The 12,576-nt window shown below is 45.0% G+C and overlaps 1 protein-coding gene across 10 annotated transcripts in view; it reads right to left on the bottom strand.

Moving 5' to 3' along the window:
* The window catches only part of ZNF599 (zinc finger protein 599), a 210,213-nt gene that overhangs the window by 14,766 nt on the left and 182,871 nt on the right, over positions 1-12,576 (bottom strand). For 7 of the 10 annotated variants that reach the window (XM_077132175.1, XM_077132184.1, XM_077132178.1 and 4 more), the window contains one exon: positions 7,687-7,813. In XM_077132175.1, coding sequence (XP_076988290.1) covers positions 7,687-7,813 — 127 coding nt within the window. Of the gene's footprint in view, positions 1-5,437; positions 5,522-7,686; positions 7,814-10,638; positions 11,021-12,576 lie in introns of those variants that run through there. The other 3 variants (XM_077132185.1, XM_077132176.1, XM_077132183.1) reach the window with 3 other exon arrangements.

Genomic DNA, 12,576 nt, shown 5'->3' with positions numbered 1-12,576 from the left:
AGGTCATATATTACTGTGGGAACTGCTCTCACTGAGCTAGAATCCTTAAACACAATGGGGATGATTGGCTCCCAACTTGGCAGAACCCATGTGGTGATAGTTAATCATCACAGACAATGAGAGTGGCCACCATAACAGGCAGGAGACTCAAAGCAGCAGTCAAAATAATCTGACTCAAAGAGACCTGTAGCATTGGCTAGTAGATCATGGGGCACCTGGAAATAAAACAGATGGGCAGTCTACTAAATTCTTGTTTGAGCTGTATAAGCAGAAGAATTTGAAGTCAAATGAACAGAAGTCTAACCTGAATTTCAAAAACAGAGAATCACGGCCCTTTGATCAATTCCCAGACTTGAGACAGTTTACAGGCCCAGAGCCCTTCAAATGAGGAGAGGGCTGGGTAACCTTGGGGAAGGACCCTTCTACACTGCCCAAAATTTACACTGTTAACCTTCCTCCCAGTCTTCCCCAAGGAGTCCTATGCCTTTTACCAGGGTGACTGTGTACTGGGGAAAAGGAAATATTAGATATTTGGGAGATTATTAGACACTGGTTCAGAAATGACACTAATTCCAAGAGACGCAAAATGTCACTCATGTCCACCAGTCAGAGTAGGGGCTTATGGAAGTCAGGTGATCAATGGAGTCAATCTGTGGTTATTTCCCCAGTTCCAGAATATATAATTGGAATCAACAACAAAATCCCCATGTTGTTCTCTGACTCATGGAGTGAGGACTATTATCTAAGGAAAGGCCAAGTAGAATTGCCCCTACCTAGCAAAATAGTCAATCAAAAGCAATACTGGATTCATGAATGGATTGCAGAAATAATGCCACTCTTAAGGACTTAAAGAATGTAGGGGTGGTGATTCCCACCATCCCCATTCAACTCTCCTATATGGCACATGTAAAAGCAGATGGGTCTTGGAGGATGAGGGTGGATTACTGTGAACTTAACCAGGTGGTGACTCCAATTGCAGCTGCTGTTCCAGATGTGGTACCATTGCTTGAGCAAATCAACACATCACCTGGTACCTGGCATGCAGCTACTGATCTGGCAAATGCTTTTAATAGCTGTGAGTAAGGACCAACAGAAACAGTCTGTATTCAGCTGGCACGGCCAGCAGTATACCTTCATGCTCCTATCTCAGGTGTACATCAATTCTCCAGCCCTATGTCATAATCTTGTCCGCAGGGACCTTGATCATTTCTCCTTCACAGAAGACATCACACTGTTCCATCATACTGATAATGTCATCCTGATTGGACCTAGTGAGCAAGAAGTAGCAACTACTCTAAATGTCTTGGTAAGGCATCTGCGAGTTAGGGGATGGGAGATAAAACCAACTAAAATACAGGGGCCTTCCACCTCAGTGAAATTTCTACGTGTACAGTGGTGAGGCTGTTGCATCTGGCCCCTCGTAAGAGCAAAAAAGAGGCACAATGCTCAGTTGGGCTCCTTGGATTTAGGTGTGTTTCTTTGGCCCATTTACCAAATGACCAGAAAAGATGCTAGTTTTGACTGGGACCAGAACAAGAGGAGGCTCTGCAACAGGACCAGGTCACTGTGCAAGCTGCTCTGCCACTTGGGCTGTATGATCCAGCAGATCCAATGGTGCTGGAAGTGTCAGTGGCAAATAGGGATGCTGCCTAGAGCCTCTGGCAGGCCCCTATAAGAGAATCACAATGCAGACCCTTAGGATTTTGGAGCAAAGCCTTACCATTCACTGCATATAACTATTCTCCTGTTGAGAAACAGCTTTTGCCTCCTACTGGGCCTTAGAGACTGAACACTTAACCATGGGCCACAAAGTTACCATGAGACTTGAGCTGCCTATCATGAGCTGGGTGTTGTCTGACCCACCAACATGCAGAGCAGTGCTCCATCATAAAATGGAAATGGAATATTAGCGATAGGGCTCAAGCAGGTCCTGAAGGCACAAGTTAAGTTACATGAGGAAGTGGGTCAAATGCCCATGGCCCCCACTCCTGCCACATTACCTTCTCTTTCCAAGACCAGAGCTATGGCCTCTTGGGGAGTTCTCTACAGTCAACTGACTAATGAAGAGAAAGCTCAGACCTGGTTTACTGATGGTTCTGCACGATATGCAGGAAACACCTGGAAGTGGACAGATGCAGCATTACCACCCCATTCTGGGAAGTCCTTAAAGGACAGTGGTGAGAGGAAATCCTCCCAGAGAGCATAACTTCAAGTAGTACACCTGGTTGTGCATTTTGCTTGCAAGGAGAACTGGGCAGAGGTGCATATGTATACTGACCCATGGACTATTGCTAATGGTTTGGCTGGATGATCAGGGACTTGGAAAGAGCATGATTGGAAAACTGGTGACAAAGAGGTCTAAGAAGTATGTGGATACATCTTTCTAAATGGATATTTGTGTCCCACGTGAATGCTCACCAGAGGGTGACTTCAGCAGACCAAGGTTTTAATAATCAAGTAGAGAAAATAACCTGTCTGTGGATACAGGTCAACCTCCTTTCTCAACCACTCCTGCCATTGCCCAATGTGCTCATGAACAAAGTGGGCATGGCAATAGGGATGGAGGTTATGTGTTAACTCAGCAACATGGACTTACGCTCACAAAGGCTGACCTGGGCTATCGCCACTGCAGAGTGGCCAATATGTCAGCAGCAGAGAACCACATTCAGTACCCATTACGGCAGAATTCCCTGAAGTGATCAGCCTGCTACCTGGTGGCAGGTTGATAACATTGGTCCATTTCCATCAGGCAAGGGGCAGCAATTTGTTCTAACTAGAGTAGACTCATTCTCCAGATATGGGTTTGCATTCACTGCACACAATGCTTCCGTAAAAACTACTATATGTGGACTTACCGAATGCCTTATTCACCATCATGGTATTCCACACAGCATTGCTTCTGATCAAGGAACCCACGTCACAGAAAACTAAGTGTGGGAATGGGCACATGCTCATGGAATTCTCTGATCTTACCATGTTCCCCATCACCCAGAGGCAGATAGATGGGTTGATAGAATTGTAGAATTACCTTTTGAAGACCCAATTATGGTGCCAACTAGGTATCTTGGAGGGCAGTATCTTGGAGGGCGGTATCTTGGAGGGCAGTATCTTGGAAGGCAGTATCTTGGAGGGCAGTATCTTGGAAGGCTGGGGCAATGTTCTCCAGGAGGTTGTATGTGTTCTGAATCAGTGTCCACTATATGGTGCTGTTTTTCCCATAGCCAGAATTCACAGGTCCAAAAATGAAGGGGTGGAAATGAGAATGGTACCACTCACTATCACCTCTAGTGATCCACTAGGAAAATTTTTGCTTCCTGTCTCTGAAACTGTAAGCTCTCCTGTCCTTCAGGTCTTAGTTCCAAAAGGAGAAGTGCTCCTAACAGGAGACACAACAATGATTTCATTGAACTGGAAACTAAGACTGCCACCTGCCCACTTTGGGCTTCTCATGCCACTGAATCAACAGGCATAGAAGGGGATTACTGTTCTGTCTGGAGCGATTGATCCTGACTATTAAGGGGAAATAGGGCTGCAACTACACTATGGAGGTAAAGAATAGTTTTCCTGGAATACAGGAGATCCCTTGGGGCATCTTTTAGTACTTACTACCATGCCCTGTGATTAAAGTCAATGGAAAAATGCAACAACCCAATCCAGGCAGGACTACCAATGGTCCAGAAACTTCAGGAATGAAGGTCTGGGTCACCTCACCTGGCAAAGAACCATGGCCAGGTGAAGTGCTTGCTGAGGGTACAGGGAACATGAATGGGTAGTAGAAGTAGGTAGTGATAAATATGAACTACGACCATGTGACCAGTCACAGAAACAAGGACTGTAATTATGTGAATATTTCTTCCCTGTTTGTTATGTGTATGTTTGCATTTGCACATAAACAAACATTGTGTTTTCCTCTTCTCATATGACCTAAGTTGTACTGTCCATGTTATAGTATTTAAGTTATTGGATATGAAATTTAAGAGTGAATGTCACCTAAGGACTTGCACCCTTTTCTGGAGAGATATAGTGTATTTCTGGTTGTAAGCAGGACAGTTGAGTATTGTTATGTGAAACATGTGTCTGTTATTATGTTCTATCTGGAAATTAAGCGTGTTTCAAGGTAATGTGCACAGCTACCAAGCTGACAAGTGGTCAACTTTTATGATTAGGTTTTGGTGTCAACTTAGCCAAATGATTAGGCCCAGTTGTCTGGTCAGGCAAGCACTGGCCTGACCGTTGCTGCAGGATATTTCATGGCTGGTTGATAAACTGGAAGACTAGTGTATTAAGTCACCAGTCTGATGATTGCATCTGTGGTTGATTACCTCTGCAATCAACTAAGGCATGTCACCTACAATGAGATAATCCAATCAGATGAAGGCTTTAAAGGGAGAAGAGAGACTTTCACTGTTTCTTCGGACAAGAAAGCCTCTCCTGTAGACCAATCAGTTGAAGGCTTTAAAGGGAGAAGAGAGACTTTCACTGTTTCTTCAGACAAGAAAGCCTCTCCTGTAGAGAGTTCGTCCAGACCCTTCATTGGAGCCGCCAATTTCACAGCCTGCCCTAGGGATTTTGGATTCTTCCATTCCCATGGTTGTATGAGACATCTTTATAAATCTTGTATTTACTGATCTCTCCTGTTGATTCTGTTTCTCTAGAGGACCATAACACAATTCCCAAACAACCCAATGATGTAGACACTATTACTGCTATCATTTTCACCTTAGGCTAAGTTTAGCAGACTTACTAGACATTCATCATATTCATGGGCTTTCTCCTTGGCTACAAAACTAAATCACATTTCCCAGTCTGGTGCAACTACATGCAGTCTTGTGACCAGTTCTCATCAATGGAATGTGAATGGAAATGAGATACATACCCAAGTGGATGTGACTACTTGGTCTTCTTCCATTCCTCTTATCCACCTGGATGACATCAGGGCAACCTCAAAGCCACACACTGATGATAGAACATACCTGTATCCCTGGATAAATGTGGGTACATAAATCCCCTGCTGAGCCACATCAGATCATTGAACAAATGAGAAAAAAAAACCTGTTAATCTGTTGAATCCCCAAGATTTTGGAGTTATCTGTTATAGCAGCTAACATTAACTCAGCCCAACTTGTACACCAGAGACAAAGCAGGAGAATGCAAGGGTTACAAGACTGATGACTGGCTAGGCAAGATTTTAACACCAAACATTTAGAGCCTAGAACCTGCCTCCTATCTAATGCACCACATTCTAACTCCAGGGAAAGTAAAAAGCATGATGGGAGTAGAAAAGTAGGGGGATCACAGTTCAAAGGGCTCCATAATCACCCTAGATCCCATGGAGGTCACAAAAAAAGCTTCCCATGTAATTCCAGATACAGCAATCCCCTGGTGATCTGCAAGCTGTGTGCTATGATTCTCACCTGCCGCACACTCAGCCGCCCACCTGGAGAGGTGTTTTGGGAGAGAACTCTCTTCTCTACCCATAGCTCCTGCCCATGCAGTAGCTTTAGTTTGGGAACAGAATGCCCTGTTCATGGAGGAATAAATAAGGCATGGGTATAGAGGTAAAGATGAAGGGTCTCAAACAAATATACGTATATACCTTTAAAACACTACCATGAAACTCTGGGAAGGGGACCCTTCCTTCCCGAAGGTATTCCCTAATTAATTTTAAGTCAGCTGGATTCAAACTCCCTGTGCATGCTTGGAGATGTCTGATTCCAAACCCAGAACAAATGAAACCTAAGCTCTAGGCCTAAGAACTGAAAATTAGTAATTAATAATTTTCAAAACTCCCCAGGTAATTTTAGTGTCCAGGGATGGTTGAAAAATACTGACCTAAATCAACTGAATGGCATTTACCGCTTGTCAGCTGACTGAGTGAGGTAGGTAGCCTAAGCTGGCCACCTATTCTGAAGAGAAAGCCTTCACTCCAGGTTGGGAGGAGAGGGGCTGAACATGGGGGCCTGCTATTACAGTTGCTGCAGCAACACCGTGTGGTCCCAGAGAGGGTACTGGCTTGATAGCCCAGACCAACAAGACCAACGGTGGGAATAGGGTTGGTACCCATCAATCTGGGAGTCAACACCACTGCAGAGTTTCTCATAAAGTGAAGTAGTAAATTTTTTTCAGGGTGAAACCAGTTTTAGGTGATCTTCTATTGCAAGCAGCCAAACACATTTTACCAAACATGAGGATTAAAAGACAAAGAGGATTCTGCAGAGAAGTCAATGACTGAGGCACCAGGAAAAGGCTTAAATAGAAGATCCTGCATTGCAAGCCAGAACTAATCCAGTCACCATTCAGTAAAATGTTCAATGATGTCTACTACAAACCTGTTACAGAGCTTGGTGATGGGGCAGTGGAAAAGGTGACTCAGACCCAGTTTCTTTGCTCTGAAGGATTCACGCACCCTGCTCCCTCAAGGACTTTGGTCTTTGAGGTCTCTCTACCTGTAATGTTGTTGCTCTTACAACCTCCTTTTAACAGCTAATCACAATGGCCATAAAATAACTTCGTATTCAGGTGGTTCAGTGGTAGAATGCTTGTCTTTCATGCGGGAGACTCAGGTTCAATTCCTGGACCATGCGGTCCTCCCCAAAATAATAATAACATTGTATTGACTGGGCTGATAACTGATATCCCAGGAAAAACTGTGTGGCTGTAAGGCTGAGGGAGCTCTGTCAGAGGTGGCCAATGGACATATGGGAGAAGGGACACCTCAAGCCTTCATTCAATTCCTATTCAGCCCAATTTGTGGGTAAAGTGGCCACTGAAGATTTAGGTGGAAAAATATTTGAGATTTATTAATTAACTACATGTAACAAATACTTACGTGGCATTTGCTATGTCCAGAGTTCTGTCCTAAGAGATTTAGGATTTTAGTTTACTTGCCCTAAGTGAATAGTTATTATGAAAATACAACCATAAAATAAAAATAATGGTATTAAGCCCCAGCAAGTTCATTCTGCCTGCTCAAGACTGAGCCTGGGGTTGCTCCCTTCACTGAAAGGGAAATTACCAATGGCTATGCACCTCTCTACCCATCTCCTGCCAGCTATAATAGACTTGGCACTAAACAAGGACTTTTTCTTGACCACAATCAGTAGGTGGGAAAGAAAAGGGAAATATGAACAGCTTTCTCAGGGTGCTCATCAACACCATTTGCTGATGTATCTGTGTACCCTCTTAAATCATATCCCATACCAAAGGAAGACTGTGGCCCAGGCCTTGAGAAACAAGACACAGGTACCAGGGGCCAAGGAAGCCTTTTAACCAAGATTGTGTTGCATAGAAAAATACTGGTAGTGCTGACAACAAATATCTTCTTTCCTGTCTGACTCACTCCCTTCTTGGAGAACTTTCCATTACCCATGGGTCCTGCTAACTGGACAGGGACATTTGACCCAACCAAGCTAAGCCAATCATCTTCCCTCTTGTGGGATAATGGAACAAAATTATCAGACTGAGGACAGCCTAGCTGGAAACTGGGGTGAGCATTTTGAGAGCAACAATGTTTCTTACAAAATGGTCCCCAAGCAGAAGGTCAGACAAGAACACGCTGAGGCTGCAGAGAGTAGGGAAGGTAGGCTCCTGGAGCCTTCTCAAACAATTTCAACCAACCATGCCTAAAAGAGGATGGAATAAAAGAAGTGGCTGTGGGTATCTGACGTGGGAGAGATGAGGCCTTACCCAATGAGACCAGGAGTCTGTAGGTCTCTAGCATCACCTCCTGGTATAGGGTCCTCTGGGCCAGGTTCAGCTGCCCCCATTCTTCCCCAGTAAAGGTCACAGCCACATCTTCAAATGACACCAATGCCTGGAAAATCAAACAGAGGCAGTGGGGTGGGCTATGGGGCTTTCGGATGGGATTAGAGCCTATTGTCTGGTCACTGGCAAAGGTCCTGAGACCCAAGGCCTGAATCATTGAGGACCTCCTGAGAACCTAGCTCTGTGTTGGGCTCAAGAGGGAGACAGATGTTCCCTTTGCCAGAATACAAAGGCATGGAGAGAAAAGCCTCCTATTTGAGAAAGATGATAATCACATATGGACTGGGAGGAACAGACAGTGAGCACTCTGGAACATTAGAGGAATGAGGAAAAATAATAGCAGTTCAAATGATGATAACAGCTGCAGCAGAAGCTGATGCATACTGCTTTTCTGCATTTAGCTGTGGCTTTACTACCACAGTAAAGCAACTTTAAGGAATGTAGCTAGACCGCCAGGGTTGAAATCCAATTTCTTGAACTATCTCATGCCAGATATGTAACCTTGGGGAAGTTTCTTCATTTATTTGAGTCAATTACCGCATAATACAATACTTCATAAGTGAGTCCTGGTTCTATAGAAGACTCACCACTTCTCTCTCACCATAGTGAATCTACAGTGAAAAGGGTGAGAAACTTTTCCAATAATTTCTACAGCTAAATCCAGTTCTGTCACTCCTGAAAATATTTCCATGGCTACTGACAAAAGAGCAGCACCATCTCACAGTGTCAACTGCCTGGGCTTGGCAGGGCCTGGAAGAGCTCTCCCTATCCTCTGAGCTGCACCCGGGACTTACAGACTCTCAGGGAGATTCCACAATAAGCCATCTGACTCTTCTTTTTCTTTCTGAGCTGCTATCAGCACATTTCCCCAAAGTATTGTTACATAAGTACCAGGCAACATGAGAGGCCAAGGATAATGTGGGCTGTGGTCATGAGCACACGGGCAGCAGTCATTGACTGTGGTGATAGCTGCCCCAAATGAGAATGGGATGAGCATCCATCAAAGGACCACACAACCTCCCTGCTGATACATCTCAGCAGGTGGTAGGAACCTTTGGTAACCCCTCTCATGCCTCCTTGAACAAATACTCTCTGCCTCTGTCCATGCAATTACCCCTATCTGGCATGTTATCTGAAGCAAGCCCTCTTTTTCCCCCAAGACCACCTGACAGAGAAAAACCTGCCCTCCCCTCTTACAAAGCTTACTTTAGGTATCACCCCTAGACCTCCCTAGTATACTGCATACAGTTGGTTAAGAATGCAGGCTCTGGTGGTCAATGTACTGAATGTAAGTGTCTGCTGCTTATGAACTGTGTGACACTGGGCAGGTAAGCTAACCTCTCTGGGTCTCCAGTTCCTCCTCTGCTAAGCAAGCATAATAGAAGAATCTAACTCTGATGAGGTAGGGATTAAATGAGGTAAAATATACAAACTGCCCCTCAGTATATATATCAAGGGCTCAATGAAGACTAGTCATTATTATAAAATTTTTAGTACTTTGCCTATTTGCTCCCCAAGCGCCCTGAGAAAACTCAATGAAACACACAACAAAGGGGCAGCCTCACAGTGGCTTTGCAAAGGCATTGACTGGGAAGTGGGAACAGGCTTGGCATGTTCAGGTTATGCTGATAACCAGGGGGCAGTGAGGAAGAGAAGAATGTAAGGAGAGGACAAAAACAGGTGGACAAGTACACTGGGTAGAGCCTTCCATTGTGTGTGTGTGTGGCGGGGGGGAATGGGGTTTAATATAAGCACGATGGGAGCCCCAGAGGATAGTCCTTCACTCATCAACCATTTGTTATGTACCTAGTAACAAGCCCAGCACTATTCTAGGCCTGGGAGCAGAGTAGAGAACAGAGGTTCACCACGGTGGGAAAGACATCCTCAAGAAACTAGTAAAATGAGCAAGCTAAAGTCAGATGGTCCTAAGGGTTCTGAAAAAAACAAAACATAGAGACAACAAAGGCTGGGGGAGACTTTAGATGTGACAACCAGGGAAGACCTCTCTGAGGAGGGCTGGAATGAGGTCAGGAAGTTAGCAACAGAAAGAAAAATAAATAAGACAAGTGCTGATGGAGTTTTGACAAGAGTGAACAGGGTGAATGCTGGAGAGTAATCCAGGAGTATTTTGTGCATTTACATCCAAAGAGATGCAATATTTCTGCACAGTATCATTACTGAGTATTGCAGATTTGCTCAAAAGCAAGTAAATATGTTAAACAGGAAAAGGGGTTTACTGCTGTAAGTGTTACCAGCTAACTTGTAACAAACAGGCAGCACCAGAAAAGATAAATTCAGTGACCTACCCATCTTTCAGCCTGGGCAGGTGCTTTCTTCCCCTATCAGAGGAGCAGTAATTCCATAAAATACTGCTTACCACCTCACCTTTGCCACCGGGGCTCTCATCCCCTCTCCTAGCTTTCAGCTGTGAGGAAGCTTGAGACAGGGAGGGCTGAGGACCAGAATTGTGCTGGGGTGAGCCCATAAGAGAATCGCTGGACCCAGAAACAGCATCCAGAGTGCCACTCTCTGTGTTGCACAGCATTGAAAGACTCTTGTCTTCTCCAGCCCTCTCAACCCAGAGATAATGTTTAATCTTCCCACTTTACACATGAGGGAATGAAGGCCAAAGGCCGTGAGGGGACAAGTTCAAGGTTAGAGTCAGAAGCAGGGACTTCTTACAATCCCTGGTCTGGTTCTGGACCCTGGGCTGAAAGTGACTACCCCTGCTTCCTCTTCACAAGGCCTTTACATCCAAGCCATCAAGGGGGAAAGGAGAAGAGTCCTGGGACAACAAAATTCCTACATCAGAGTGAACGGAATCGTGCCGGCGAGAATCCGTGAGGGTATGGGCCTTTGGAACCCTACACTCACCAGCGCCGGCGCCACCATGGGACCCTTTGGGCGGAGCGGGGCCGTGAAAGGGAGACGACCAAAGTTGGTCCAGCGAGCCCAGCCGACCCTTCACTCCAGCCCTTCCTGGGATGGCTCGGGCCTGAATCTCCGCCGTGTACAATGAGCACAAACCTCAGGGTACCGCCTTCAGGAGCCGCAGGACAGAGGGCGGTGGCGGAGGCCCTGTAGAGAGCCAGGTGTACAACTCATTCAGGGACGAGGAGAGTAATCACGGCTCGTACGAAAGCTCAGCAGCGGGTCCTAGTACCCGGTCTTTGTCTACTCGGTGCCGAAGAGCAGCTGGAGAAGCAGCCCCTACAGAACAGGGGAGCAGCAAAAACTGACGGGACTCAAGCGGATCGCCCCCAGGACACGGTGCCGGAAGTCCCGCCCAAACCAACACCGGAAACGGTCCTCTCCATTTCCCTCATTGGCCCGGTGCCTGCTTCCTACACTGCAGGATCTGCGTTCAGGGTAATGTGGTTTCTAATCTGCATCCGAGTGAAACAAATGAAGTACTTCCTACTTTTAGTGAAATGATGTCTTAAAAGTTCGGAAGATCTGGGCTTGGCTTCGCTTCCGCTCGAGAAGACACACTCAGATTTCCATAACCACTGGGGGCAATGCCTCGTCTTCAAAAGTCTACAACCGTGTTTGATCTTCCTTGTATGACCCTGTCGAGGTGCTTCACAACTCTGACGCTTGCGGATTGAGATTTACAATGAAATATGAAGACAGTCCTTTATTCGAGGGACTTTATAAAGTAGATTGTGTTCCCCTAAACAGCAGTTTCCAAACCACAGACAAAATTAGCATCACCTGGGAATTTGTTAGAGCTGCAGCTTCCAGTCTCCACCTCAGGCCTACTGAATCTGGTACTCTGTTGTAAGGGCCCAGCACTGTAATAGAGGATTTGATGCTCCAACAATTTTGAGAAACGGTACTCTTTGAATTCCAGTGAATATGAAAATGAGAAATCAGAATTTAAGGATGACTTTGATTACTGAATCCTTATATAATATTCCTTTTTGCTTTCTGGCATATTGGAGTAAACATGGGAGTACTTGAAATCTCTGAATTGTAATCCATCTGCCTTGACCTCTGATAATGGTTGCATAGGCTTATCTTCTGCTCCTGTGATTGCAAAAAAGTTGTGACTCACCTTCATCTGTACCTGGTTATCCAGTTTTTCCAACTTTAAAGTCTTGTAATCACTAAAGATTGCCCTTAGTGTTAATGAAGGGTCTTAGGGTTGCCCAGAACTAACCCACCCCAAGTCCCAAATTATCTTTGTGACTGAGATGGGATCTAACCCAATTGGGCCCACCTCAAATGTACAGTAGCTTCTACTTTAACCTACAAGTCACCTATACCTCATTCCACCATTTTCTTTCATATGGTCTGTGACTAAGCATGTTATCAATCTGCGCATACTCAATAATCAGAGTGCCTCTTATTATATCATCTGGAGCCCCGGTGCTCATTATCCTAAACCCTGTTCACCTTTTCTCTAATAAAACTACCAGAATTACTGCAGTTCAAGGAGACAGATTTTGGGCCATTAGGCTATCTGCTCTCCTACTATGTGCTTAGTAATAAACTCTTTCTTTCTTTGAAACCCCAGTGTTTCAGGAATTGGTTATTGAGCAAGTCAGGCAGAAGAATCCACAGCCTTTGTCCGGTAATGGGTACATGAGACAAATAAAATATCTACCTCAGGGGAGGTAACTAAAAAATGTTTGGCACTGGAGCTGGAACAGAGTGCTAAGTACATAAGAAGTACTGCTGCCATTATTGTAATTGTATATTATTATTGGTAATATTGTCACAAAGATGTGATAATGATACATCCCACACTGCCATGGGAGATACTTCTTGATAGAGTCATGGATGATATTTGTCAAAACAAAATACTCA

This window comes from Tamandua tetradactyla, chromosome 16 (genome assembly GCF_023851605.1).
Source record: "Tamandua tetradactyla isolate mTamTet1 chromosome 16, mTamTet1.pri, whole genome shotgun sequence".
Classification (NCBI taxonomy): domain Eukaryota; kingdom Metazoa; phylum Chordata; class Mammalia; order Pilosa; family Myrmecophagidae; genus Tamandua; species Tamandua tetradactyla.
Note: the sequence above shows the minus strand (reverse complement) of the source record. Positions and strands in the feature narration are given on the sequence as shown.